The sequence below is a fragment of the Cyphellophora attinorum genome (genome assembly GCF_001299255.1).
Source record: "Cyphellophora attinorum strain CBS 131958 chromosome Unknown Contig2, whole genome shotgun sequence".
Lineage (NCBI taxonomy): Eukaryota > Fungi > Ascomycota > Eurotiomycetes > Chaetothyriales > Cyphellophoraceae > Cyphellophora > Cyphellophora attinorum.
In genome coordinates, this window is record NW_017253230.1 from 707,823 (window position 1) to 732,921 (window position 25,099).

General features: G+C 54.1%; 14 protein-coding genes across 14 annotated transcripts; 11 read left to right on the plus strand and 3 right to left on the minus strand.

Moving 5' to 3' along the window:
- Positions 1–292: 292 nt before the first annotated feature.
- On the plus strand, positions 293–1,341 carry AB675_2571 (uncharacterized protein; the record flags this gene model as incomplete). The annotated part of the gene is made up of 2 exons (XM_018142553.1): positions 293–727; positions 757–1,341. 2 exons carry the CDS (start codon positions 293–295, stop codon positions 1,339–1,341), a joined length of 1,020 nt encoding a protein of 339 aa, XP_018005238.1.
- Positions 1,342–1,486: 145 nt separating this feature from the next.
- On the minus strand, positions 1,487–2,500 carry AB675_2572 (uncharacterized protein; the record flags this gene model as incomplete). The annotated part of the gene is made up of 1 exon (XM_018142554.1): positions 1,487–2,500. One exon carries the CDS (start codon positions 2,498–2,500, stop codon positions 1,487–1,489), a length of 1,014 nt encoding a protein of 337 aa, XP_018004829.1.
- Positions 2,501–2,547: 47 nt separating this feature from the next.
- On the minus strand, positions 2,548–6,212 carry AB675_2573 (Vacuolar protein sorting-associate-like protein; the record flags this gene model as incomplete). Its single annotated transcript, XM_018142555.1, has 2 exons — positions 2,548–5,225; positions 5,282–6,212. 2 exons carry the CDS (start codon positions 6,210–6,212, stop codon positions 2,548–2,550), a joined length of 3,609 nt encoding a protein of 1,202 aa, XP_018005343.1.
- Positions 6,213–6,921: 709 nt separating this feature from the next.
- On the plus strand, positions 6,922–7,684 carry AB675_2574 (Peroxisomal membrane protein PAS20; the record flags this gene model as incomplete). The annotated part of the gene is made up of 3 exons (XM_018142556.1): positions 6,922–6,970; positions 7,027–7,273; positions 7,306–7,684. 3 exons carry the CDS (start codon positions 6,922–6,924, stop codon positions 7,682–7,684), a joined length of 675 nt encoding a protein of 224 aa, XP_018005195.1.
- Positions 7,685–7,707: 23 nt separating this feature from the next.
- On the plus strand, positions 7,708–8,346 carry AB675_2575 (Peroxisomal membrane protein PAS20; the record flags this gene model as incomplete). The annotated part of the gene is made up of 1 exon (XM_018142557.1): positions 7,708–8,346. The coding sequence occupies one exon, from the start codon at positions 7,708–7,710 to the stop codon at positions 8,344–8,346; it is 639 nt and encodes a 212-aa protein (XP_018005215.1).
- A 531-nt stretch (positions 8,347–8,877) lies between these two features.
- On the plus strand, positions 8,878–9,705 carry AB675_2576 (uncharacterized protein; the record flags this gene model as incomplete). Its single annotated transcript, XM_018142558.1, has 1 exon — positions 8,878–9,705. One exon carries the CDS (start codon positions 8,878–8,880, stop codon positions 9,703–9,705), a length of 828 nt encoding a protein of 275 aa, XP_018005058.1.
- A 1,188-nt stretch (positions 9,706–10,893) lies between these two features.
- Positions 10,894–13,391, plus strand: AB675_2577 (uncharacterized protein; the record flags this gene model as incomplete). The annotated part of the gene is made up of 3 exons (XM_018142559.1): positions 10,894–11,007; positions 11,056–12,291; positions 12,324–13,391. 3 exons carry the CDS (start codon positions 10,894–10,896, stop codon positions 13,389–13,391), a joined length of 2,418 nt encoding a protein of 805 aa, XP_018005284.1.
- Positions 13,392–14,930: 1,539 nt separating this feature from the next.
- AB675_2578 (uncharacterized protein) lies at positions 14,931–15,561 on the plus strand (the record flags this gene model as incomplete). The annotated part of the gene is made up of 2 exons (XM_018142560.1): positions 14,931–15,348; positions 15,407–15,561. The coding sequence occupies 2 exons, from the start codon at positions 14,931–14,933 to the stop codon at positions 15,559–15,561; spliced, it is 573 nt and encodes a 190-aa protein (XP_018004984.1).
- A 942-nt stretch (positions 15,562–16,503) lies between these two features.
- Positions 16,504–17,036, plus strand: AB675_2579 (Lysophospholipase 3; the record flags this gene model as incomplete). The annotated part of the gene is made up of 2 exons (XM_018142561.1): positions 16,504–16,914; positions 16,968–17,036. The coding sequence occupies 2 exons, from the start codon at positions 16,504–16,506 to the stop codon at positions 17,034–17,036; spliced, it is 480 nt and encodes a 159-aa protein (XP_018004895.1).
- A 118-nt stretch (positions 17,037–17,154) lies between these two features.
- AB675_2580 (Lysophospholipase 2) lies at positions 17,155–18,273 on the plus strand (the record flags this gene model as incomplete). Its single annotated transcript, XM_018142563.1, has 1 exon — positions 17,155–18,273. The coding sequence occupies one exon, from the start codon at positions 17,155–17,157 to the stop codon at positions 18,271–18,273; it is 1,119 nt and encodes a 372-aa protein (XP_018004930.1).
- A 758-nt stretch (positions 18,274–19,031) lies between these two features.
- Positions 19,032–19,784, plus strand: AB675_2581 (PEP2-like protein; the record flags this gene model as incomplete). Its single annotated transcript, XM_018142564.1, has 2 exons — positions 19,032–19,227; positions 19,282–19,784. 2 exons carry the CDS (start codon positions 19,032–19,034, stop codon positions 19,782–19,784), a joined length of 699 nt encoding a protein of 232 aa, XP_018005152.1.
- A 672-nt stretch (positions 19,785–20,456) lies between these two features.
- Positions 20,457–21,545, plus strand: AB675_2582 (uncharacterized protein; the record flags this gene model as incomplete). The annotated part of the gene is made up of 1 exon (XM_018142565.1): positions 20,457–21,545. The coding sequence occupies one exon, from the start codon at positions 20,457–20,459 to the stop codon at positions 21,543–21,545; it is 1,089 nt and encodes a 362-aa protein (XP_018005230.1).
- Positions 21,546–21,966: 421 nt separating this feature from the next.
- AB675_2583 (uncharacterized protein) lies at positions 21,967–22,680 on the plus strand (the record flags this gene model as incomplete). The annotated part of the gene is made up of 1 exon (XM_018142566.1): positions 21,967–22,680. One exon carries the CDS (start codon positions 21,967–21,969, stop codon positions 22,678–22,680), a length of 714 nt encoding a protein of 237 aa, XP_018005005.1.
- A 324-nt stretch (positions 22,681–23,004) lies between these two features.
- Positions 23,005–24,536, minus strand: AB675_2584 (uncharacterized protein; the record flags this gene model as incomplete). Its single annotated transcript, XM_018142567.1, has 3 exons — positions 23,005–23,577; positions 23,631–23,657; positions 23,937–24,536. The coding sequence occupies 3 exons, from the start codon at positions 24,534–24,536 to the stop codon at positions 23,005–23,007; spliced, it is 1,200 nt and encodes a 399-aa protein (XP_018005083.1).
- Positions 24,537–25,099: the final 563 nt, after the last annotated feature.

The following is a 25,099-nucleotide window of genomic DNA, read 5'->3' on the forward strand; positions in this document are numbered from 1 at the left end:
GAGAGCACGTTATCAACAAAACGTTCCTGGCACAGCCGGATGAGCGCGGACAGCTACCCGCAACAGCTGCTTCTCCGCAGCGACCCTGGTCCACGGATGGAGATGCTGTCCGGATTTCTCGAAAGGACTGCCGGCCTCGTTCAGACGGCCACTATTGAGTTCAGTCTGCGGCTGATGATTAGAGATGTTTATCGTCCGATCGTGTAGTCAAACTACGTATGTAGGCCACCAGTCGGCGGCTTCTCTACATTACCAGACCTCACGCACACAGCTTTGAGACTTGTACAACCACATGTCGACGCGAGCACTACCAATACCGACAATCCCGCCGCCCAACATGATGGCCGCCGTCCTGCCACCGCAAGTCCATACACTGCCCCATCGCCTCGCCGCCAATGAAGGCCATGTCCCCGAATCACAACTAGGATGGCTCCGCCCAACAACCATGGACACACCCCTCTCAGTAATGCGCCACCGCCTCCAAACCGACAAGTATCTCTTCCTCAAAGGGGTCATCCCCCGTGAAGACGTCCTCGCGATGCGCGCCCACTACTTCTCCCAGTACAACACCACCGATCTCCTCGACCCCTCACAACCTGCATCCCTCGGAATCTTCAACCCGTCCGCCTCACCGTCCTCGCACGCCGGCATCGGCTCCGGCTCTAATCCGGCCGCTGACGCCGAACTCCAAATCCTCATCAACGCACACACCACGCCCCAATACCGCGTCTTCGTCGCTCACCCCGCCCTGCGCAGGATGGTCCGCAATCTCGTGTCCTGGGACTCGGAAGAGATATGCTCCGCCACAACGTCCCCGGCGGGAAGTCGACGGGCGTGCACTACGACAAGCTATTTCTCCGTGGCGGCGACGCGTTCTTCTTGACTGCTTGGGTCCCGATCGGTGATATAGCCTACAACGGTGGCGGGCTGATCTACCTCGAGGACTCCGCTGAGCTGGGCGAAGCCATCGAGGAGGACTTCACCCGCCGCGCAGAGGCTGGGCAATTCAGCGAGGAGGAAAAAATTTCTGCCTTCAACAAGAACATGTCCGCAACGGGCATCCTCAGCGATAACCCAACGGTGTTCCACGCCAAGCACAAGGAGATAGCGGAGCGGATTCGGCGCGAGCGGAAAGGGTATAAATGGTTGACGGCGGATTACGAGGCGGGGGATGTGGTGTTTCACTACCCCGGGACGATCCATGCCAGCGGGCGGAACGAGGATCCCAAGGGCCGGATCAGATTGAGTACGGATCTGAGGTTCTATAGTAAGGAGGACTACGAGCGAGGGGCCACAGACGAGCGGTGGGGAAAATTCTGGGTGGCGGATGATGGGCTCTGACGTGGAGGCCACGCACCGGTCGCGAGGATATGTTCTGTTGTGGAGAGGCGTATGTTCAGTCGCTGCATATAGAAAACACATTGAACGAAACATACGTCCATTCGCTAAACCCTGCATACAGTCCCTGAAATATGATAGGCTCAGGCTACGGCCTACTCGCGATACAAGCTGGACACGCAAGCCTCCTGTCCTGCTCGCCTGCTGTCTCAAGCTGTCCCGCAGCTGCCTGTCGCTGCTGCGGCTGTAGCTCGCCCTCACCCATCAAACACCGCCGGTGATAGATATGCCGACATGAGAAGACCACAACGGCTCCCAAAGAGTCGGCCGCACTCTCGGTCCCCAAGCCACTACTTTCTCCACTTTTGCCCAGCTCAGGCCCGTGGTCAGCCTTCACTACGCCCTTGCCCTTCCCCACATCCCCGCCGTCAGCTAGCTCCAAGCCTTCGACTGTATGCCTGTCGGCCTTCCGCTCCTGCCTCTCCATCTCTCGCTCTTGCCAACCCTCCCACACACCCGCGCCTAAACCCGGTCCCCAGACCCTCCTCCGACAGACCTCACACACCTGCCCCTTTGGCCGCCACCCCTGCTGCCTCAACTGCTTGACCTCATCCAAGTGCACAAACACATCCTTATCCAGTATTGCGTTCGATAAGCTCAAGAGCGACTGCTCATGTGCATACGCAGAGAAGATCGACGTGATGACCTGGCGCAGCTCGGCAAGGGACGGGGACGCCTTAGCGGCGTTGGAGAGGAAGGTGCGCAGGATGCGGAGGAAGGCAAGGTCTGCGCCGTCGGACGTGCGACGGTCGGCGGGAGTAGATGTGGTAGTGGAGGCGAGGAGGGCGGTGAAGACTTCTTGGATGGAGAGGCGGATTTGGGCGCCGATGTCATTGACAGGCTGTTCGGTTGGCCGTTGGTCGCTGAGGAGTGATAAGGAGGCGTTGGTCCGGGCGATGGAGACAATAGCCTCGATGAGTTCTACCCATAGTGTCTCTTCGAGCGGGAGTGGTTGTTGTAGAAGGCTTGACCGACGGCTCAATTTTCCTATGGGCTTGGAGTTCGTCTTTCGCGCCAGTCTAGTCTGACCTTGGCACAGCCATATTCCCACTTTGCTATATTTGCCGACGGAGCTGATGAGATCATCTGCTGCTTGGTCCATGCTGCCGTTGGTGACCTCGCTAGATGTGAGACTCTGAAGAGCTGACCCTAGGTAGGCCAGATGTCTAGTGAGTCGCTGCATGGCCTCCTGGACTCGTCCGGCTTGTGCTTCAAGCATGACGGCAGCGTCGACAACTCCGCCGTATTCCATAGCTGGCAGAACTCCTCAAGCCGGAGGTCGCCCTGTCTCAGACTCTCGACAAAATTGGACACCTTGTCTGGGTCAAATTGACACATCAACCGTATGTAAGATTCGAGAAGCGACGTATCGCTCCCACGACTTGAATCGATAGCATTGACACGCGAATCAACACCGAAGAGGGCATTGAGATACTGATACTGGCTGTGCTCGTCTCCATCGAGGACTGACAGAAATCGAGGATGCAGTTCTCTGGCGACACGCTCGATAGTCGCAGCGCACTGACGGATGTCCAGATCAATTAGATCTGCCGCGTGAGACTGCACTAGCTCAAGAATCGCTCGTTTCTGAACGTCCGGTGCTTGCGAAGCTGGGTCAAGAAACTCTCGAATGACGCTGAAGACGTCCTCGCGGTCGTCCTCATCTGCGAAATACATGCGAACAACATCTTCAAAGGCCTCCTCTTGGCGGTAGACTGTCTTGAGCACACGGTAGAATTGTGCTTCGTGGAGAAGAGCTATGACTGTTTTCATGCTCGACGGATGGTAGACAGAAAGAAGGTATTCCACACTGAGCTGGCATTCCTCCCTAAGATCACTGTCTGGGTAGTGGCATAACCGAGCGAAGATGTCCTGTAATGCTGTCCCGGAGAGGAGCATGTACTGCGGGTACTTCGGGAGGTTTCTCGCAACGAACATATCCAGGTAGATTGTGTCTTCTGCATCAAAGCCCACGGCCATCACCTCGAGCATGACTAGGACGATGAATTGCCGGTTGTACGTTGCCTTCTGCGCGGCCTTGTTGTGAGACGGGACTGGATTGGTCACGTCATCGTCGCCAGAGTTGAGGAAATTGTCCTCAAAGCCTTCATTGAGAGCGCTCATGAAATTTGGTGTGTCATATTTCAAGACTCGTCGAAGCTTGCTGTAGGGCTCAAGACGTCCCTTGGCCGACGAGCTTCGGCGTGATTGCTCCTGGATAGCTGTGAAGAAGTAGTCGTAGATTTGTGACTTGGCAGCGAGCTGAAGAGGATCACTCATGATCGACTCTGTTGGGTACGTTCTGCCAGTCAAGATGAACGACATGTATGGAAATAACTTTGCGGCATTTTCCGCTGGACTCACATGTGAGTGATTTCCATTCATGATCGTACTTTCCGAAGCAAGCTGCAAAAGCTCATCGAGGGGTGTCGTAAAGTCTCCTAGGGCGCTATTCCATACGTAGATGTAGGCATCGTAAAGATTGTACTTCTTGCACATACTTGTAACTTGGTCAATGTCCATGGATGAAGTGTCGAGTAAGCAGATGATCTTCTCCAGTTCGGAGGGCGGGTGTGTTGTTTGGAAGTAGTCGACCATGAGCTTCAGTGCTGGAGGCGGGATGGATGTAATGGTGCCGTCTAAGATATATGGCTCAAGTACGTCCAAGAACAACCCTCCATGGTCATGGTCGTCGTACCAGGAGAAGACAGTGTCGAATAAGAAGTCTTCGTCGTTGGCGGAAATGCATGCAGTAATGGCAGCTTCTGCTAGTTCGGTCATCTGGGGCTTCTCGATCTGCTCAGTGCCGGCTTGCTGATTCTTCCCAAAGGCATACTTCAGTGAAGCATTCATCATCTCGAACAACTTCTCGCCAACAACCATCTCACGTGAGGTCTTGTCTTCTGGTAGGCCTATTGTCACTTTCTCGCCTTGACCCGAATAGTACCTCGTCGCAAGACGTATGGCACCTATAAAATCGCCCACATTCATCAGCGCGAGCAAGCGGTCTGCCCAATTGGTGAGACTGCCCCACCAGACCTCGCTGCTGCCGAGCAGGAACAGCCTCCCTTTGTAGGCTCGAACACTCATGTGGAAAGCATCTGCTACGACACCATGCATTGAGGTGTCTTCTTCATCGTGACTCTCGATCACCGCTTGGAGTTGCTGAGAGTAAAGGTCGAGGTGGTATATATTCTTCGGCAGGAGATCAAAGGCATCAGTGACATTCATCGAGATATCTTCGATAATCAGCAACTGTTGCGTGATTGTTAAAACCGCAAGAATTGACCTGCTGAGCCATTGGACGGCCACAATTGCTTCCTCCGCTTTGTAGCGATTCCTGGGGAGGAACTGTAACTCAGGCGGCTTGTCCTTCACAACCTCGCCCTGTGGTTCGACCTCGTGCACTTCGAGAACGGTCAGAATGTTAGACCAGGCATAAGCTAGCTTGTTCCTTGAGACACGCGACTCGCTGCCCTTGAGCTTGATGGCCGGAAACCAAGCTAGGGCTGCAGTCATTGCACTGTGGGCAGCCACCTCCTTAGGCCGTGCAGCCTTATGCTGTGTCTGCGCAATGGGTGTCGTGGAGACGATCACGAGCAGGTATGGCGTCAACATTGCCACCAAGCCCATGGGGTCTGTCTTCTGTTCGACATTGCCCAGTGGTAATGGTCCAAAAGCCAAGACAGAGCTCTTCTTAAGAGGCTTTGCCGAAGGTCGTGATAACACCTCAGGATAGCGGCCGAGGATCCTGGTGGTCTTGACTGAGCGTGCAACGGCTCCCATGCCACGTGTAGCCAAATGTGAAAAGGCCATGCCTTTGTCGTCTGCAGAGACAAGAGCCGTACGCCTATAGCGAGGAAGCCAATATGGATGACGGCACTGTTCTCTGCATGACCATCACTTCTCTTGGACTGAGGCTGCGCAAGATCGACCGGCGGTATGTGCAGGAAGGGTCGAGCAGGGCGTGCAATTTCCCATGTGAGGATATGACCGGTAGCATGACCTGCGGCGATCGTTGTGTGATCAGCAGAGATTGCGAGGGCCGTGACCGGACCGCACTCGAGAGCCTTTGTACCGGCGCCTATAACAGCCTTATTGTTCTGCTGGTGGTCAAAGACCAGGATCATTCCACGAGAGGTGCCTATAGCAAGTGTGTCTGTTACTGCCATGCATGTTGGACTGCCAAAGTTTCGTTTCCCGACCTCTGAAAATGCTTGGCCGCTAAGCTTCCGCAGCTTGTTCCATCTTATGACTTCCCATGGCGCGGTTGACTCGTCTGGTTCTGAGGGAGGAGGCAGGGCGAAGCTTCCCACGGAGGAATGGCGCGAGTGGGCATTGAGGAACGCTGGCGACCCAGCCCGAGGGGTGAGTAGCGAGCTCGTGCTGAGGCGCGACTGGAATCTGCGATCGAATGGCCGACGAGGGGAGGAAGGACTGCTGTTGCGCGCTGGGCTCGCTATGGATCTCGCGGCATCGCTTGGTGGTGAGGAGAGGACGGATCCTCGGAGTGATGGCGTGTCATCTGGAATAGATGCTGTATCGTCTATGCTCGACGCTTGGTCGTCATGCAGTGTGGCTACCGCCTCCTCGGATGGGAGAGTCTCTTGCTCTGCTTCGACGGCTCCAACAGCATTCTCGAGAACATCGTCAGCCTCTAGGTCGGGAATGATGTCTGCCCCATTGTCCTCGTCGCCGACGCCTCGCTCATGACTGACACCGATCACCTGTGGCTCATCTGCATCTTCAACCTGGTCGGCAGGGAGATCATCGTCAGGCAGCACCGTTCCGCCAACACCCAGGGTCGAGCTCATCGGAAGTCATTGGCAACTGGCATCGCCTCTCAGAATATATCACTAGAGCCTTTGTGGTTGTATTGCAAGCCTGCAACTCGGCGTAGCGCTGACGGATGCGTCTAAGGCACTCGACTAGAACTGAAAGTCAACGTGACTTTCGGAGCAGACGTATTTCAAGAACACGATTCGGTCGACTACAGTATCTGATCCGATGCGCCAGCTAGTATGTCCGTGTACACACAGATCAGATTAGCCGGATGGATGTGATGTTGCTAGCAACGCCAGGCGCCCTCTCTGTATGGACTGGGCAGGTAACATGCAATTCTTGCCGCAGTTGCGTAACACATGAATGGCATCGACGACTACTTGATGTCTCCAAAGACACACATGCCTGCGAGCCTCGTTGCTCCGACGGATATCATTGCCGGCAAAGTGTCGCTTATGAGCGATAGAATGTACCGTAGGCTTCACCAATGAGCTCTGATCTCGCCTGCCTCGGTTCGCGGACGTGGCTGGACTCTATCGTTTTCCCGCTTTCAAACCTCGCAGGCGGTCGCTTGCTCTTTTCATGTGCCTTTCCTTTCACACCTCTCATCCCACAGCATCGCCTTCTTCCATACCTACAGACTGATATCTACTCTTGATCTATCCGCAAGAAGCCCATTTGGAGTCCTGCGCACCACCCCCAAAATACAGACACGCCGACGAAAGACATGATTCGCAGGCTATGACGACCGCCTCGCCGCCCAAGCCTTGGGAGCGCGCCGGTGCAGCAAGTGAGTCTTTAATACCTCAGACCGAGGCTGGCATGGATCACTAACAGATACGCAAGCTCCTACGGCCACAGCGTTCCCGGAGCCCAGCGCTGTGAACGCGACCAGTCTTCCGACCATGACCGATACAGCGACCAGTAGTATCGGCGCACCCTCACTTCCCGACCGGCCTAATGCGCTCAATTCGGTGGTCAATTCGACTGCCTCAAATTATGCGAACCCAAACACCACTGGCGCATATGGTTCAGCATATTCATCACCATACTCGAGTCCGTACAACCGCTTCGGCAGCTATGGCAGCAGTATGTACGGTGGTGGCTACGGATCGACCTATGGAGCTACGGCGCTGGCTATGGTGGCTACGGCATGGGAGGTATGATGGGTGGTGGCATGATGGGTGGCTATGGAGGCATGCCTGGTATGCCCGGTGGTCCCGGCGATCAGAGCCTGACACAGACCTGGAACCAAAGCACAGCTGCCACCTTCCAGGTCATGGAGAGCATAGTACGCGCTTTTGGAGGATTTGCTCAGATGCTCGAAAGTGCATACATGACCACGCATTCATCGTTCTTTGCCATGGTCTCTATGGCAGAACAGCTCGGCAACCTACGACATACCTTGGGCTCAGTCCTCGGCATATATGCCTTCTACGTTGGATGCGGACACTCCTCGCCAAAATCACTGGTCGACCTCCGCCGGCTGATGCTGCGGCGCTGACGCCACAAGCCTTCTCAAATTTCATGTCAGGCGGCAAAGGCATCCAAACACTACCAGACGGTACCCCAGCTCCTCCACGTCCTTCACGAAAGCCTTTCATCATGTTCGCAATCGCCGTGTTCGGCTTACCATATCTCATGAGCAAACTCATCCGCTCGATGGCCGCCAGCCAGGAAGAAGCAGCACGCAAGCAGCAGGAGCAAGGCCTCATGTATACGAATCAGAATGGCGAGCAGGTTGCACTCGACCCAAAAAAGCTCGAGTTCTGCAGGGTACTATACGACTATACTCCATCCAGCCAGTCCGGAGGGATGGATCTTCAGGTCCGAAAAGGCGATTTGGTAGCCATATTGTCCAAGAGTGATCCCATGGGCAACGCTTCAGACTGGTGGCGATGTCGATCCCGAGATGGCAAAGTTGGGTATCTTCCTGGTCCTTATTTACAGCCTGTCCAAAGGCCTGTACAGAGGCAGCAACAAGCGATAACAACCGGAAGTGAGACTGCCAGTGCACCCGGAAGCCGGACGACGACCCTGAAGGGAAGCAATGACCTTGGCGAGCGGACGAAGAGTTTGACTTCTGTGCCCGCCCCGCCCGAGATCAAGGGCAGACCAAACGATATCACGGCGGAGGGATTCCAGAGGAGTGCCTTTTATTCTTGAAGTATTGAATGTCCCACAAGAACCTTTTGGTAGACAAAATTCCTCCACAGCTCACCGCCAGCCGGCTAACGATTGATACCGACCATGTTTCGTTCAGAGTTTCGTATCTATTGCCGCGAACATCCACCTTTGATCAACTTAAGCTGAACACCGGCAGCATTTGACCACCTGTTTAGGCAAGTCGTGCTATACGACATTCAAAACTGGAACCTGGCCATGAGGCAGGATCATACCCTAATCAGGTTGAGACTGGCTCTGTTGGCTTTCTTCTTGGTTGCTACAGAGGCACCTGGCCGCTTCGAAACTGACGTGGCTTGCTGACGAGTCGCACGCCGTTACCGAGGAGAGCTCCTGAACGATCCGGCTTATCAACAAGTAACATCCAACAAGCCAGCCTCGGCCGAGAGATCCTCAGCATAAGCTTGGCATTTGACACTATATCTTCGAGCGAGATCGCATTGCAGTGAGACGAGAGTCGTTCACTCCCACCAGATTAGTGATATCGTTCAGGCCTCCAAACCCATCCGCACGATGGCCTCTCATCCGTCCGATGCGTTGGAGAATGGCAGCAACAACGTCAACAAGCCCACAATCCTTCTTGTACCTGGTGCATGGCATTCACCACCAGCCTACAGGGCCTTGACAGACTACCTCCGTCAGCACGGTTACACCGTCGTCGAGATAGCGCATCCCTCAGTCAACCTACATCCTTCCTACACTTCCTACTCCGCAGAGAACCCGCCTCCCGCTTTCGCTGCCGACGTGGCAGAGGTCCGGAAGCACATCCTTGCTCAGGGATCCGACCCGATCGTGATCTTCGCACACTCCTATGGCTCCGTACCAGCCTCGTCTGCCTGCGCCGACCTACCTCCTACTACCACAATCAAACATTTCATCGTTTCGAGCGGGTTCCCACTACCAGTCGGCATGTCTATGCTTGATGCCATACCCGGGAGACAACCACCAGAGTGGTGGGACGTTTCGGAGGATGGGCTGACGTTCCGGCCGGCGAACCCAGCACATATTTTCTACAATGACGTGAAAGATCCAGAGACATTGCAGGAAGCCGTGGCTGCACTAGGCGTTCATTCGTACGCATGTGTAGAGTCGGAAGGAGGCAAGCAGAGACATGCAGTCTGGGAAAATACAAAGTGCACTTATATAGTGACCACTCAAGACAATGCTATCTCACCGGAAGCCCAACGGCACATGGTTCAAGGAGCGCAACAGATGGCCAGAGAGGCGGGAAAGGGTGGAGAGATGAGCAGTGTTGAGCTGTTTTCTAGTCATAGCCCTCATCTGAGTATGCCCGAGGAGTTGGGATTGGTGATCAGGAGATGCGCTGGCGAAGAACTGTAGCTTGTTGGCGGTTGCATACCAGCACTGACTTTTGCGTGGAGAGGTGACAACCCGGAGGAAGGGCCTTTTCTTTGGGGACCATCCCATATGCATGGTGCGGCCTATCTCATCAGGCTCACAGCTCGTGGAACTTGATCAGAACGAAGCAGAAGATCGCGAATGATAAGTCAAGATGAAAGACAATAAGTCGGTGTGTACCTTGCACTGGAAGGTTCCCACTACCAACAGCCGAAAGTCATCCGGTTCGTGCCTACCCTTGTCATCCGGCTATCGCGAGCCAAAAGGAGGAAAGCACGTGACGGAGTTCTCCCATTTCCGATTTTAGTGGGAAATTAATCTCCTTCCACCACCAATCTCATCCTCGATCACCTCCAAGAACCTTGCATCAACGTCTTCAAGCTTGTCTCTCCTTTTCTTTCAACTGCACAATAGGCGTTGCTTTGCTGGTAGCTTGTCGCAGAAGACATTGACAAGTCCTGAGACTCCTTACTACTTTGTACCGAGATGATCAATTATGCCCCTTTTCGGCGTTACCGCGACTCTGCGACGCGTTGGAATGTGGGAGCGCAATCGTACCAAGTCCAGCCTCCTGCTCGAGCATTCACAAGTCCAGCTGTTCACTTCCGACTCGTCCAGCCTTTTGATATCATGCGCCTCTGACTGTGTAGTGTCATATCTGCTTGTCCGTGGGAGTCATTGATCACACCATGCCTGCGGTGTAGGTTCCTCGAACGCCACGGCGTAATGTCAAGGACTACAAAGTCCTCACCGAAAATGCCATCGACTTGGCATCGAGGTCGCCTTGACAGGGCCGAGCCCCAGATCAGGCTATGCCGCATGATCCGCTGACATCCATGATGGATCTCAGGGTCGGTTTCGTCGCGACTCGCGACCCTTGCATTTCTATGTGAATATCCCGGCAAGCAAAGTCTATTGGCTGAACACGTTATCTCCCCCTTCGTTGCAGCCTCATGACATTAATCCACCAGTCTGTGCTGGAGTCCAGAATAGCATTTTGTACAAAAGGTAAGGACAAGGCACTCCTTGTGTGGAAAGCCTTTGTGTCGATCTTCAACGACTGCGAGATCTTTCTCTTCTTTCCTTTGAGCTGCCCGCTCGAGTGGTCGCTCGTTATAGTCCGTGCTCTTGGTCGTCGTTGTCCTTTGATAGTGGTTGGCGTACAGCATTATGATACGAACAGCAGCGACATGGCTGGGGCTGGTATCCCTAAGCCAGGCGATATACACGGTCCAGGACGACTATTCTGGACCGAACTTTTTCAACAACTTTAACTTTTTTACTGTAAGTAGAACTGATCGTGTGCAGATATGTGGCGCTGACGGATTATAGGCCGACGATTATACACATGGCTACGTCAACTACGTTGACAGCCAAACCGCGGCTGCTCGCGGACTGATAAACACAAACAATGGCGTCGCATACATGGGCGTCGACAAGACAAACGTCGCGTCCGGCAGAGGCCGTGACTCTGTACGGTTAGAAAGCAAGAAAACCTATAACACGGGCCTCTTCATCGCCGACTTTGGTCATATGCCTGGTGGTGCTTGCGGAGAATGGCCCGCGTACTGGACGGTGGGACCGAATTGGCCGAACAATGGCGAAATCGACATTATTGAGGGCGTGAACTCACAGACTTCAAATGCCATGGCCGTCCATACGGGACCTGGTTGCTCGATCTCTGCCTCCAGCCAACAGAGCGGCACGTTACAATATCCCAACTGCGACGTCAATGCGGCAGGCCAGCCGGGCAATTCAGGTTGCAGTATTAAGACATCTGATACAACAACGTACGGCGCCGGGTTCAATGCAGCTGGTGGCGGAGTCTACGCCATGGAAATGAAAGCAAGCACTGTCAGGATATGGAGCTTCACCCGCGCCAATATTCCAGCTGATATCAAGGCCGGCGTTCCAAATCCAGACAGCTGGGCCAGACCTCTGGCCGTCTTCGGCGCACCCTGCAACACAAGCAATTTCATCCGACAACAACAGATAGTCTTCGACATCACTTTCTGTGGCGATTGGGCGGGTAGTGTCTGGTCCTCGGACGCAGTCTGCGCACCCAAAGGTGCATCGTGTCAGGCTTACGTTCAGAACAATCCGTCCGCATTCGTCAACTCGTATTGGTCGATCAACTCGTTGAAGGTCTACCAGAACAATGGGCAACCTTCCTCCACAGCGGCCAGCACGGGGACTGCTGTATACACCGCTCCAGGTGGGAAGGTTACCGTTGGAACAAATAATTGGTATCCAAGGCCTCGACCACAGGGTCAGCAGCAGTTCCCTCCCAATGCGATCAAGTACCAAGAGATCGGTCCGCCGGTCATGTGGCAGGGACCAAATCGTCCCAAGCAGAATGTACGCAGAAATGCGGTGCCAATTGTCGACGAGAACGACGTCGCATCCGCACCAGATGCAGAGATTGAGGAGATGGGACCTGAGACACTCGACGAGCCTGAGCAGCCGGCGGCAGAAGAAGCCGACTCTGACCGAAGTTCGTCAGTGGAGCTAGACCTCGAGCAGGACTCGAGTCCGACGATGAGGAGGAACTTCGCAGGCGCCAAAAGGGTCCGTGGGTCGGCGCCAACGGGATCGTGCAGATGGGTCAAGGCCAACAGATCCAGCAGCCTGCTGCTACTCCACCCGGTAAGCAGCAATCCACTCAACAGAGACAGGTGGTGTCTCCGTCACCGAGCAAGACTGTGCCCATCACAGCTGCACCCAGCTACACCAGTACCACACGTGTCACGGTCACTGTCACCGTGACTTCATATTCTGGGCGTGTCACAAGCACTATGATCGCTTCCATCAACAGGAACGGCAGTAAGAACAAGGTCACTAACAACAATGTCGCAGGCCCAACGACGGTTGTCAAGACTACGGTTCCGCCTTCAGCTGCTCCCAAAAGCGGTTCAGGCAATAATGTCGGCGGATACGTCCCATTACAGGCCAACTACTTCACCGGTGCCGGCAACGGGAACGGGAAGAGCAACAATGCAGTCCAGCCGCAGCCGCAGCAGCAGGAGGTCACAACGACTTTCACGCAAGCCATGACCTCGACCATGACCAAGTCCCTGGGCTCACGCGGTGAAGATGCAACAGAAGCGCCCTCGAAACTCCGCGTCAAAAAGCCGCGTGCATGGTACGACATCCTCGAAGACGACTTGGAGACCGAGATCAGCAACGAAAGCGCGGCCGACGCGCTCGAAACCGACGGCGACTCAGAACTCCCTCAAAGTCAAGAGCAACAGCTACAGGAGCGCCTCTTCATCCTTCCTGGAGAACTCGAAGAGGAACTACACTACCACCAACTCGACGACTCGTCGCATGAGGATGAAACGCCCGATGAGGAAGAAGAGACGGATTCCTGGTGGGACTCTCTCTTCGGAGACCACTTCCATGTTCATCGCGATGAGCACCACCACAGCCACCATCCGCAAAGGCCGCATCACCACGGTGCCTCACCGGTGGAATCGCCTGAGGATGGAGACGAGCAACTACTGGCGGCGCAAGATCTGCTTCAGGAGATGCAGCGCCGGAGAGCGGATGATAAGAAGGCGAGTCTGCTGCGGAAGGAATTGGCGGATATTGAGTTGAGGCGGGTGAGGGAGATGTTGGCCAGTAGGAGGGGCAGGCATTCGGGAAGAGGGAGGAACGGGTGGTGGTGAGGAAATGAATCGACGCGAGCGAATGGCTTTCAGCATATGATGATGACTTTTTTGATGACATACAATGGTACCTAGCATACATGGTCAGCGGTCTGGCGCTGTATTTTTGAGATACACACGATGAATGAGCAATGATTTCTTTATCTTGTTGGATGACTACCGATCCTCCTTCCACTGAGAGGAGGGTGCACTGCTCACGGCTGAGGAGACGGGGAATATCGGACGGTGCTACTAGGGACTCTGGATGGGTGTTTGAGCGCCTGGACGCGGCCACCGTGGGATGTTATTCGGTGCACTCGTGCCACATGCTGAAGATGGAATATAGATACAGCAGGCCTACTGCAAGTGCATGGCCCCCGAGGTCAAAAGTAAGACCCTAGCGTGAACCGGACGCATTGACGATCGAGTACATGCTTCTACAAGCGCGCACGTGGGCCTTACCATGCCGACAGACCTTCCCTTGCCTGCTGGCGGTTTGAGCCGGAACTTCAGAGGTGGTGCAGTTCGGTCATCCGGTCTCGCCTGAATTCTGTCACCCGGCGTCAGCTGAGCTTCGGCCCAGTCAACCGGCCTTGCTGTCTTCTTGTCATCCGGCGTGGCTTCAGCCTGGCTTGGCAAACAAGTCAGACGACATGTCGTCTGATCCCACCACCCACCACCTTCGTTGCCCATCAACGTACTTATATGTCCCTTCTGATCCCCGAAGGCGCAGCTGAGGCTCACTGTACCGTCATTCGGCACTTGGCCGAGTCTTGGATTGCATGGTGTTATTGCAGCAATCGGACAAATGCCAAACGAGTGTCTACGTCAAACACACCCGGCCTGGTCAGGGTGGCTCGTTTGATGGACGTGCGAGAATAGCATGCGAGCAACGGAGGGCATGGAATGCCGTCACTGGCTGTGCCTGACCTTCGCCGTTTCGGGCGAATCTTCACTACTGTTCTGCATTGCGGACGGTACTGGCTTAATCTGTCCCCATGGTAGTACACTTGCAAGTCTTCTACGCCCACGCAATCGCATTCTTGTTCTCGACATTAGACTCAGGAAATTCCGAAGCCCATCAACTTGCCATCAAATAAAATCTGAGTCAATGTGCGGCGAATTCTTGACTTGCCCTGATCCCACGCCCGCATCCATGCTGAGCAAATGATCCGATGTGGCAGATGATACCTCTCAGATGTACCGACCTTCTCAGCCATGCCTAGCCACGATGATCTGGAAAGGTGACGTCCACCCTGTGACTGCTTACCTCTCCAATGTGATTCTGCGTGTTTGATCTGTTTGCCTGAAATTATGTTTGACCTTCGAACCAACGCAACCTATGCCGTTTGGACGTTAGTGTCGGGGGTCGGCACTGTTGATGACGGCCGTTAAAAAGCGACTGGTGCGTTGGAAATGCTTCCTCAGCCCTTGATCTCGACTCCGAGGACCGACGTCGAGTGCGTGGCACCCAAACGGCGAGGAACCAGCCTCCCACTGACCTGCAAACGAAAAGCGACAGAGATCAAGAGAGTCTTAAAGACGACAGTAGCTGCGAAGATGCTGTCCCTCTTCGGCCACAGCACAGGCAGACGGGCCTCAAACCAGCCAGAGCAGACGCCAACAGTCACCTCAGCTCAATCGTCGAGAATACCACGCCTCGCCTCCATCAGAATCCGCATCCGATCCCGATCAGCAGCACCGCTCCGACAATCAGACAACATGCCAATCTTTCCCTCGCTCCGGTTGGACACAAATCGTGCACACTTCCGCTCTCTCCGGCCTGGATGGACCTATGTCGACCGACTTGGCAGGGGCAGTAATCGTCGTAACTACTTTATTCGCGCTGCTCCAGGACGTACCACGCCTTATACGCCTCCTCCATGGCCTGTGCCCGACGAGGACTACTTCTACTGTGACACTGAGTCTGATCATGACGATTGGAGTGATGATGACTGGCCTGGACCGTATCCTGGAGGTCCATACATTCCTCCACCGTGGCACGGGTATTGTGATCACTGTCACGGACCCACTAGGGGAGGAACAGGAAGAGACGAAAGACCGGTCGGAGATATTGCTGCAGGGCAGGGAGTCCCTGTTCCTCCGATATCGATACCCAATGGCGGTGATGACAGGCACCGCACAGGGCGGCGCGTCCATTGGCCGGATGAGCGGTCTGAGGGAAGGCTAAGCCCTGTTCCGAGCCTGACTTCGTCTTCCTCAACCAGCAGCAGCAGTGATGATTCGACGCACAGAGGCCGTGGATATTGGGGAGTGTCGCCGAGGACTCCAGCAAGCTCTCTGGGAAGGGCATCGAGAGTCCCCTGGGCGCCAGGAGAGTGGACTTGGGATGGAGTTCGGGGTGTCAGGCCTAGGAGTCGTGAACGGACACGTGGACGTTTCAGATCGAGCGGCTCGAGGTGGAGAGAAGTGCCTTGCTTCGACAACCAATATGGACCCGGAGTGATACGAGAACCCATGTGATGAAGACGAAGAAAGCATGGTGGGGGGTCTGATTGTCTGTTTTCCATGGGGTGTTAAAACTTGAGAAGAGCAAGAGCAAGTGGTCGTCGTGGTAGTGATTCATCTTGATCTTCGAAATGCATGACAGACACTTAGAATGTGATAGCCGTTAAGCGCGCACAGTTGCCTGCCGCAGAATTGGCAATATCTTGCGCGGTCAGCAGATTGCGAAAAAGAAAAAACAATCTAGACAACCAAGCAGTCAGAGAACCATATAACACGCCTACTTAGAGTAGTACACCTCGGATCTCGCACGCGAGAGCGAGTGGCTTCAGAGAACTCGTTCTGAGTGTTTGTGGTCGATTGTTGAACGAAAATATGAAACAATAAAATATAAAGTCATCTGTTGGCAAGTGACAGCCTTGCCGTTGCCTTGGAAGGCGATACCCTGACTTTACGCATTTCAAGAACTGAGGCCACCCTCAGACTTGCACCTACCTTATCGTTCAACTCTCGCGGCAGGAGCGATGAGAGGTGGCTCGGATCGAGTCCACGATCATGCTCAAACTCATCTCCTCTCGCTGCATCGACAGCACGTTCCTCTTGGATCGCTGATTTGACGTGTTGGCAGCCTCGAATTTTGGTGTTTTGGAAGTCCAGAAGCAGCATCATGCTCACTCTTACCCTGGCCACATTCGTTCCGGTCATCATTGCCATCCTGATCCCATGGCTGGCCACACCTGCACATGCACTCCCTTCGTTGATCAAATTGACCTCATACGCTCCAGTCGCCGCCGAGTGTCCATCCTCCGGTCTCACAAGAGATGCCATCGGTCTGTGCTCTGGTGAAGCGGAGTACCGCACGAACAGATCAAAGGTGGCTTCGCAGCACCTTAGGGAATGGTTTACTGCTGTCAATAAGGACATGCCAGAGAAGGATCGGTTCGAGATTGAGAAGGGAGTGGAGATGCCGGTTATTGGATTGGCGAGTAGTGGTGGCGGGATCGGGTCCATGGTCAACAATGCTGGGTTGGTGCAAGCCTGGGACAATCGTGATTCCAGTTCTGTCAAGAGTAATATGGTAAGTAGGAGGCTGATGTCCCGGCTCTGAGAGGACGCTGATGGAGATTTCAGAAGGGCTTCTACCAAAGTATAAGCTATCATGCTGGAACCTCAACGGGCGCCTGGCTGTTGGGAGGCTGATCGGGAACGAAGGCGCTACCGTTGCTCGCTCGCCACAAACCTGTGGTCATCTGGATTCTCTGATCCTTCGTTCATCCCACCAGAGACCCATCGAGCACCAACGACTTACTCGAACATCATGCTTGACGCGGTGGCGAAGTCTATCGCGGGCTATAACCCATCGCTGGTCGATATCTGGGGGAGGCTTGCGAATCTCCATTGCCTTGAAGGTGGCGGCGAACGCACTGTGTGGCTATCCAGTCTGGTCAATCGCTCTGACTTCCAGGAGGCATCCCAGCCATATCCTATAATCACGGCGCTCAATGTCGATCCCAGACGGAATATCTCAGGTTGCAACTATGGTGATCTTTCGTCGACCCAGTACGAATTTCATCCTTTCGAATTTGGAACTTGGGATTTAGGCACTCGAAGCTTCTCCCAGACGGCCTTCATGGGCTCGCAGTCTACCGCAAGCTTCGCCCCGTCATCGGCAACATGTATCAACGGCTTTGATAGCCTTGGCTTCGTCATGGGGGCCTCCAGCAATCCCTTCAACTTATTTTGTGGTGTCGTTCCCAACTCTTCACCATTCTCAGGTCACCTAGGAGATCTGTGGAACGACATGATTGACATGCTGGGAGCTGTGCACGGCGTGTCATTCTTAGACGAGTACGCTGTATGTCCGGGACCCTTCGCCGCCACAACTCATGTCGACAGCCTCTACCTCATCGATGGTAGCCAGGGTGGCGAAGAGATTCCGATCTGGCCTTTGCTGCCTGTGGAGCGAGGTGTAGGAGTCATTGTTGCTGCCGACTTCTCGACGTCGACGCCAGATCAGCTGCCAGATGGATCATCACTGTACAAAACGTTTCAGCGAGCACAGCAAATGGGGTTCTCACGCATGCCTATGATACCGACACCTGCCGAAATCGACAAGCTTGCACTCAACAAGCAGCCAACGTTCTTCGGCTGCAGATCTGACGCCAGCCAAGCTCTTATCATCTACATACCCAATGTGCCTCACATTCTCGGAAGCAATGTGCCGTGGTGGACTATTCAGCTTTCCAGTGAACTTGTGACCAGCATACTTGAAAACGGCAACCTCGTTGCCACAATGAAAGGCGATACTCAATGGCCGATTTGCATTGGATGCGCCGTGCTGTCCAAGGCCAGTGGAGACATCGCGCTGCCAAAGGCTTGTGAGGCGTGCTGGGACCGGTTCTGCTGGAAAGGCACGGCAAGTGGTCCAGCGCACTGAACGTCAGTGAGGACAAGCTCAATCGGCTGTGAAGCTGTGGAGGCGCTGTAGCCATGATCACTTTCGCTATCAACTCATAATACATCACGAGAAGGTACATCTACATTGCGACCGTAACAAAAAAAGGCAGCAGATATGTGGGTATAGAGTCCAGATAGCATTGTTGTTGTTGTCGTTCTGAGAACAGTCTGCGCGTGCTCGGGCCGGGAAAGTTCTCAGCCGATCGCGCTCGCGTTCGCGTTCTCACAATTCTTGCCGCGGAAAGACTTCGGAGGGGTCGCTCCTCGAGCACGCCACGGACTGCACGTGAGAAAGACTTTGAGAGAAGTGTCTTCCCCACGATGACTGTGTCTGAGCTGGTTCGACCAATTACATCCCTTACCTGTACCTCGAAATCATGGGGAAGGAGCTTCCCTGGGCCCTGATTCACTGCCACCTGCAGATGCCGTGATGTGCTGCCGCGAGAACGTCACTGCACCTTCCCAGACTTCCCCAACGAGTGACCACAGTCAAGACCGAGTAAGAGCGTGCCGGTAAAAGTCTGCGGCGCCTGGAGTACTCCGTGGATTTCCTCAGATTCTGGAGACTGGATCCCGAGTATAAGTAGTCCGTTGTCCTGCGTCGTTGTAGATCCTCTCACATCCTACTCACCATAAACTTGATAACTCGTGTTGCAAACCAGAAACACGTCAAAGTACTACGTACTCGCCCAAGAATAGTTCACCACATCTACAAGAACACCCACGCAACCTTACAACATGGCCAAGCTCTACAACGTCCCTCCCGAGGAGTCAGAGCCCGTCGTCACCTCACACATCAATGGCAGCACCGAGGAGATTCTCGCACGGTACTGCATCACCGAGCTATGCAAAGGCTGGCCCGTCTACCGTGATGCCTCAGAATGGAAGAACTACCGCTCTTTGTTCACCAAGGAGGGCGCATATGTCTGGACCAGTAAGTCCTCACCATTCTGATGTCTACCATAAGCGCGCATTCTAACATGTACAGCCTGGTCCGGCGGCCTCACAATCGAGCAATTCATCGACGTCTCCATCAAAGGCCGTGCCAACGGCGACTTCATCATGCACCGCGAGAACGGCACACTGGCCAACGTCAACCTCTCCACCGAACGCGGCATCGGCAAGATGAAGGCCACCATCACCCAACGCGTGCACCTCAAGGGCATCCCCGTGGACGTCGAGTGCGACTGCCGCTTCATCTTCTTCGTCAAGAAGGAAGGCGGCGAGTGGAAGACGCAGTTCGTTAAGCTGTTCTACGAGAAGGACAAGGTCGTGCCTGTCGATGGCAAGACTGTTCCTGATTTCCCCAAGGAGGAGCTGCAGAAGTATACCGAGGGTTACCAGTATTTGGGTGCGGCGCAGGCGACGTTGGGACACAAGATTCTGAATGACTTGCCGAATGCCAATAACAAGGGATGGTATGATATGTACACAGCGATGGCGGACTGGTTGCAGGGCAAGGAGATCGATTTGTTTTGGGAGCATAAGTGAGCGGATACAAGCTCACTGTCGCGATGGTGGACATTCATGGTTCAAAATTTATATAGCTTATGGCAGCACTCGAAATCAGCATAACTTGATCGCTACTAACCTCATTTCCTATGCTACCGCATTTCCTGTGCTGTTCGCTTCTGCCTCTTTGAGAACTTTTTGCTACAACCTCATCCGGTATGGACAGCGTGGGGCAAGTTGAGCCCCTCGTTCTTCCCCTCACCACTCATCTCTTCCGATGCCAAGCCGGCAAGTGCACCCCAAGCCTCTGTAGCAGAGGTGGTGACACACTGACAGTGGATATGAGGCCACGGAAGGAGCCGCCCACCCGTACCAGACAGAGTACGTCCTACGCACTACATCAACTACAACAGATACATGCCACAGACATGACACCATGTTCAACAGCGTGCAGGCCCCTTATCGATGTGGGTTGCTATCCCGTAGCGTAGGCCAAGCACAGGCCGATGCGCCGCCTGCCAGGGCTGCCTTGCAGCTGTGGCGCCCAATGGAACACCAAGTGTGGCTGGGTCCGGGGCTAGGTGCAGCGGACAGCATGGACGGCTGAGCAGCGCTTCTGGTAGGATATAGGAGTTGCCATCAGCCTGATTTGCGTATCCTTCACTTCGACGGCATCAGTGGATGTGTTTACTGCTCTGTACCTTCCAGAAGATGGCCAGCCTGAAGATCGCAGAGGACTTCCTGGCATCACTTCCCGATCCGGACACGCTGCCACAGTGCACGGGCTGTGTCTGGACAGAAGACGTGCGAGCACGCAGTGAACGGGATGCACGACTATCTCGAAAATGTCTGGCAGCCGTTGAGTGCGATTTGGCGGCAGTGAACATTCAGATATGTGAACGTCTCGATGATACTGAAGTCTTGATTAACGAGGTTGACAATTGGGAGGATATGGCGATATTGGAGACTGAGAAGTCAGCGATTGTCAGAACATTGCGTTGGCTCAAGTACCTCGATGCGTTGAGTATACAGCAAGGGTCGGACCCCATGCCTCCTCAGACGTGGAAATATGTTGGTCGTCTCTTGCTCAGCGGCGAGTGGGATCACGTGCCTGGGCGGCGGGACTTGTATCTCCTTATTGTGGATGATCACGGAAAGGACGATCCACGGTTTCTTCCACCGCCGCTACTAGAAGTGCGTCTTGCAATATCTGTCAGTACAACTGCTATTACCTGGCACCACTTCAACATTACCGACCCTAGCCACTTTGCAGCGCATTGGAATTTATTACACAACTCAGGCGCACATATTGCTCCGGTCCTGTTGTTGGATGATTCAAGAAATGTGGCATGGCTGGTAGAATTCCTTGGGCAGTGGCTTGATTTGAGTCCGCAGATCTTCATTGAGCATCTGTGGCGGCGATTTGGGCGTGCTGGAGCCGGCTACGGAGTTGACTTCATCCAGGCACCAGCCGTACATGGCCCTGACGATGTACCGAATCATCCCGGGCTGCTCCTACGTCCAAGAAAGGTCAACATAGTTTCCTCGCTAGATTCGACAGAAGACAGACGGAAACCTGTCGTCGAGGTACCTTTGTTTCAGGCAAGTCTCGAACAGATGTCGATCAGCTCGTGGCACGTCGGCAGATTGGTCCGGCCCTGGGAAAAATCGCATATCGACACATCGAGTAGGGTTGAGCTGATCAAGCTGATGGCCAGTGTTATCCGCACTTTAAAGGGCCAAATAGTCGCTCTGCCATATTTTATCAGGGAACGGATAGGCTTCGAAGGCCTAGCATGAGCTTCCGAGGAGCCAGCCTGCTGTCGGTTTGCAAAACATCTATGATCTGCTTGCCGGCTAAGAAGAATGCAGTCGGCTCGATCGGCAAGTCTCCATAGCAGATCGTTCTCTGCTGCTGCGACCATGCACTGACTTGTCACAGATATAATCCTGACGACACTCAGACCTACAAAGGATCATGAGTTGTTCCCGGATTTGCTCGAAGGGCGGCATTCTGTCTCAGCGGTTCGCTACGCCGACAAGCCCCTCGATGTCAACGGAAAGGCTTATCGAAGCTGCCCTACTATACGCGAAGACACGTCGACAGGACTCCGCCACTTCGGCGATCTGGCCTCGAGCGTCACTTGTATTCACTCAACTCCTTCTGCTTGCAGCAGCAGTTCTTTCGGCCAATGAACTTCTAAATGCGAGTATCCATGTCATGCGTAGTCTGCTCGAAGACGATAAAATCACAACCATTCGTGAAGTCGAGTCGCAGTCGAGTGCACTTCGAGTGCTGCTGGTCCAGCAACTTGATGATATACAGCGCGTCGCTGACCGCGAGCGCCACCATATGCCTCAGCCCTTACGAACACATATTGAGGCTACTGTAGATGAGTGCAAAGTTGAGGTAGATACCTTGCGGAAAAGTCTCGATGTCCTCGATGTACTGATCCGCCGGGAACACGATGCAACGCTGACGAAGCTTCAGCTGAAGCTCACCAGGACACAGATTGAAGAAAGCCGCAAGGCAATCAAGCAGGCCTCCACAGTCACCCGACTTACAATTCTGGCATTCATCTACATACCAACGTCGTGCGTATGCGGCTTCTTCGGCATGAATGTTGTCGGTGTGCCTGATGGCTTTTTCGATATTACCACATTCGCAGTTACGATTGTCGTCGTTCTGGCCACCACGCTCTGCCTGGCATTTGCTAACAGGATCATGTGGTTTTCACGACGCCTGTGGTGGCGTCTTCTCGATTCTCCAGCAACATTGCCTCTGATTCGCGGTCTTCTCTCCATGCTGGATTCCAATACCGTCGTCCAAAGCTTGATGCCGGTGAGCATATACCTTCGACTTCACTGGTGGGCTCGAAATCGGGTCACAGGCGTTCCCAGGAATCCCGGTATCGATGCTACGGACGAGGTTTAATAAAGACGAATGATTGCTCAGCCGACCGAACAAGGCGTTCACTTTTCCCGGCATCATCCCACAGCCTGCGCTTCGTCCTATAATGGGTGTGCTCGACAAGTGTGGCGATGTCTCCGTAAATGACCGAGTCCTGGCGCCGTTCGCTGGGGGAGATTTTTGATAGACATCTCGCGCTGCATACTTCACGATCTGCTACCATGTACAGACTCGATGATGCAGTTTCGGTCTTGCGGGCCAATGCTTTGAGCAGCAATGACCATGCCCTACCGACGCCATGGTCTGAACCGGTACTTGCGATGCCAATAATTTTCCAGCGCCACGACTTCAGTCATACAAGCCTTCCGACCCAGGCAAATCGACTTTGGCGGCTTTGAATAGCTCCATATCACCTTCCACTGCACGATTCAACGCGTTCTGGTCCATCGCCCCCAGACCAGACGCCGTCTCCTCCCACCGGTCCAGCAGCCCGACTTGCCAGTCCTGGAATGTGCGGGCTGACACTGGCATGTAGTCTTTGCTCCCGACTAGCTCTTTGTAAAAAGTCTCGTATTCTGGCTTTGGGAGGGCGAGTTCTTCGAGTGTGCTTTGATGCGAGTCTAGCAGCTTAGCGGGATCGGAAACTTCTTGGTAGAATACCTTGAGGGCGCGGTGAACTGTAGGTTCCGGATCGCGTCGACGGGAGGCGGAATAATAGATATCCGGGTTGAAGATCCAGAGGAGCAGACCAGGCGGTGGGGAGGAGTGAGACTTGGAGTCGGACTCCCGAGGTGGAGAAGGTGGATAACAACGCGCCGTGAGGTGGTGTGTTCGATGAGTTGGAGGAGCTGGGCGCCGATGAAGATGCTGCAAGAATAGGTCTGGTCGTTGATCTGCAGCCGCGACTTGAAGAGACGGTGGCTTGATTCGGAAGTGTTGAGAGTGCCGAGGAAGGCTTTACAGCTCGGACATACAATTTCGGATACATCCTGGTCATCGGACTATGATCAAACAAATTAGCCGTAATGTATCTTGCGTAGATCTCTCTGAAGTCTTGATCTTGGAAACAAGCAGAGCCGAAATGTGCAAGGCGTAAGAATTGATTCATCGAGAGCACCTGGTCTGCCATCCTGTGAAGAAGGCTGACACAAGTCTCTCGACGATGAGACTTGATCTGTGGCGGTTGTATCAGAGGCATAACCAAGTGGGCCACCGGAAGCGATGTGGTGAGCCTCTTTCTTTTCGCCAGGTTCCAAAGGACTAAGATCAGAACTGCTTACCTGAATAGCTTTGCTGTCATCTCCATGGATTAAGAAGGACAGGCTGTCGACCATTCCTGTCCCACGCTCATTCAGAATCTTCGACTGATCCGCGAAACCCTTCGACGCAGCCGCAGCTTTCGTGTCATCGTGATCGTGATCATGCTCGTGAGGCTTGTGACAGAACCACAAGTCCATCAGCTCGGCCCAGTTCTCACTAGGCAGATCCTTCCATTGAACAATGACGCCTTCCTCGACCACAATCGCCGAGCATGCCTTGCATCGCAGCTGCACACCAGGCTGAAGCGATGTTGCAGTACATGGCACCTGGATCTCGGAGGACGTCTCGATAGCATGCTGTAGCTCATTCTGGTCGTCAATCTGTAGCTTCGTCGAGAACTCTGTCCGCTTGCCGAGTGGGAAGGTCACGTTCGCCGTGCCTTTGATCTGAGTTGGAAGATATATGCTGGCTCTCTCATCGCCGTAGACCGCCGTAATCACTTTCTTGTCGGACGAGATAAAGATCTGGGTGCCCTTGTGTTTATCCTCCGAGAGCGATGCGTACAGAGTCAGTTGACGGATGTGCAACAGAAGCTCGGCGTAGACGTAGAGCTCGGGCATCTTGGCAACGTTGAAATCGGCGATCAGGTTAGTGGTTGATGAATCTGGGGTAGACGACGCGCGACGTTCGCATCCATGATCGTTGTCGACGTGCAGTCCTGTCAGGCGAGGCGATGTCGGCGACCGATACTACTGTGGACACTGCCGGGAAGCCATCAAATGTCGTAGAGAAATTCAAGGGACGGCTGAAGCCTGATCAACTATGAGTTCGAGGCGAAGTGATGTCGGCGCGACCGCAACTAGAAGGTCTCCTGCCTATTTCGGTAGGCTTACAGGTTCTATCAGGTCCGAGTCTCTTTTCCTCAGGCCGCAAAACGTTTTATCGTTGGAGACGGCTTCATTGCTGACACGAATTGTAAATTTGAGATGTCCTCGAATTCGAGAACACCTTCCACGCCAAGACGATCTCTGCGGTAAGGGGTCTCCCGCACGCACATTACGCGCCACAAGACGTCTTGTTAGCGCCGTTTGGGCGTACAAGATTCGCCCATCTGCTGAAAAGGCAGGCTTACTTCTGCCTTCGATTGCGATGGGCTGACTAGGCGTCATCCTCATCGTCGTCT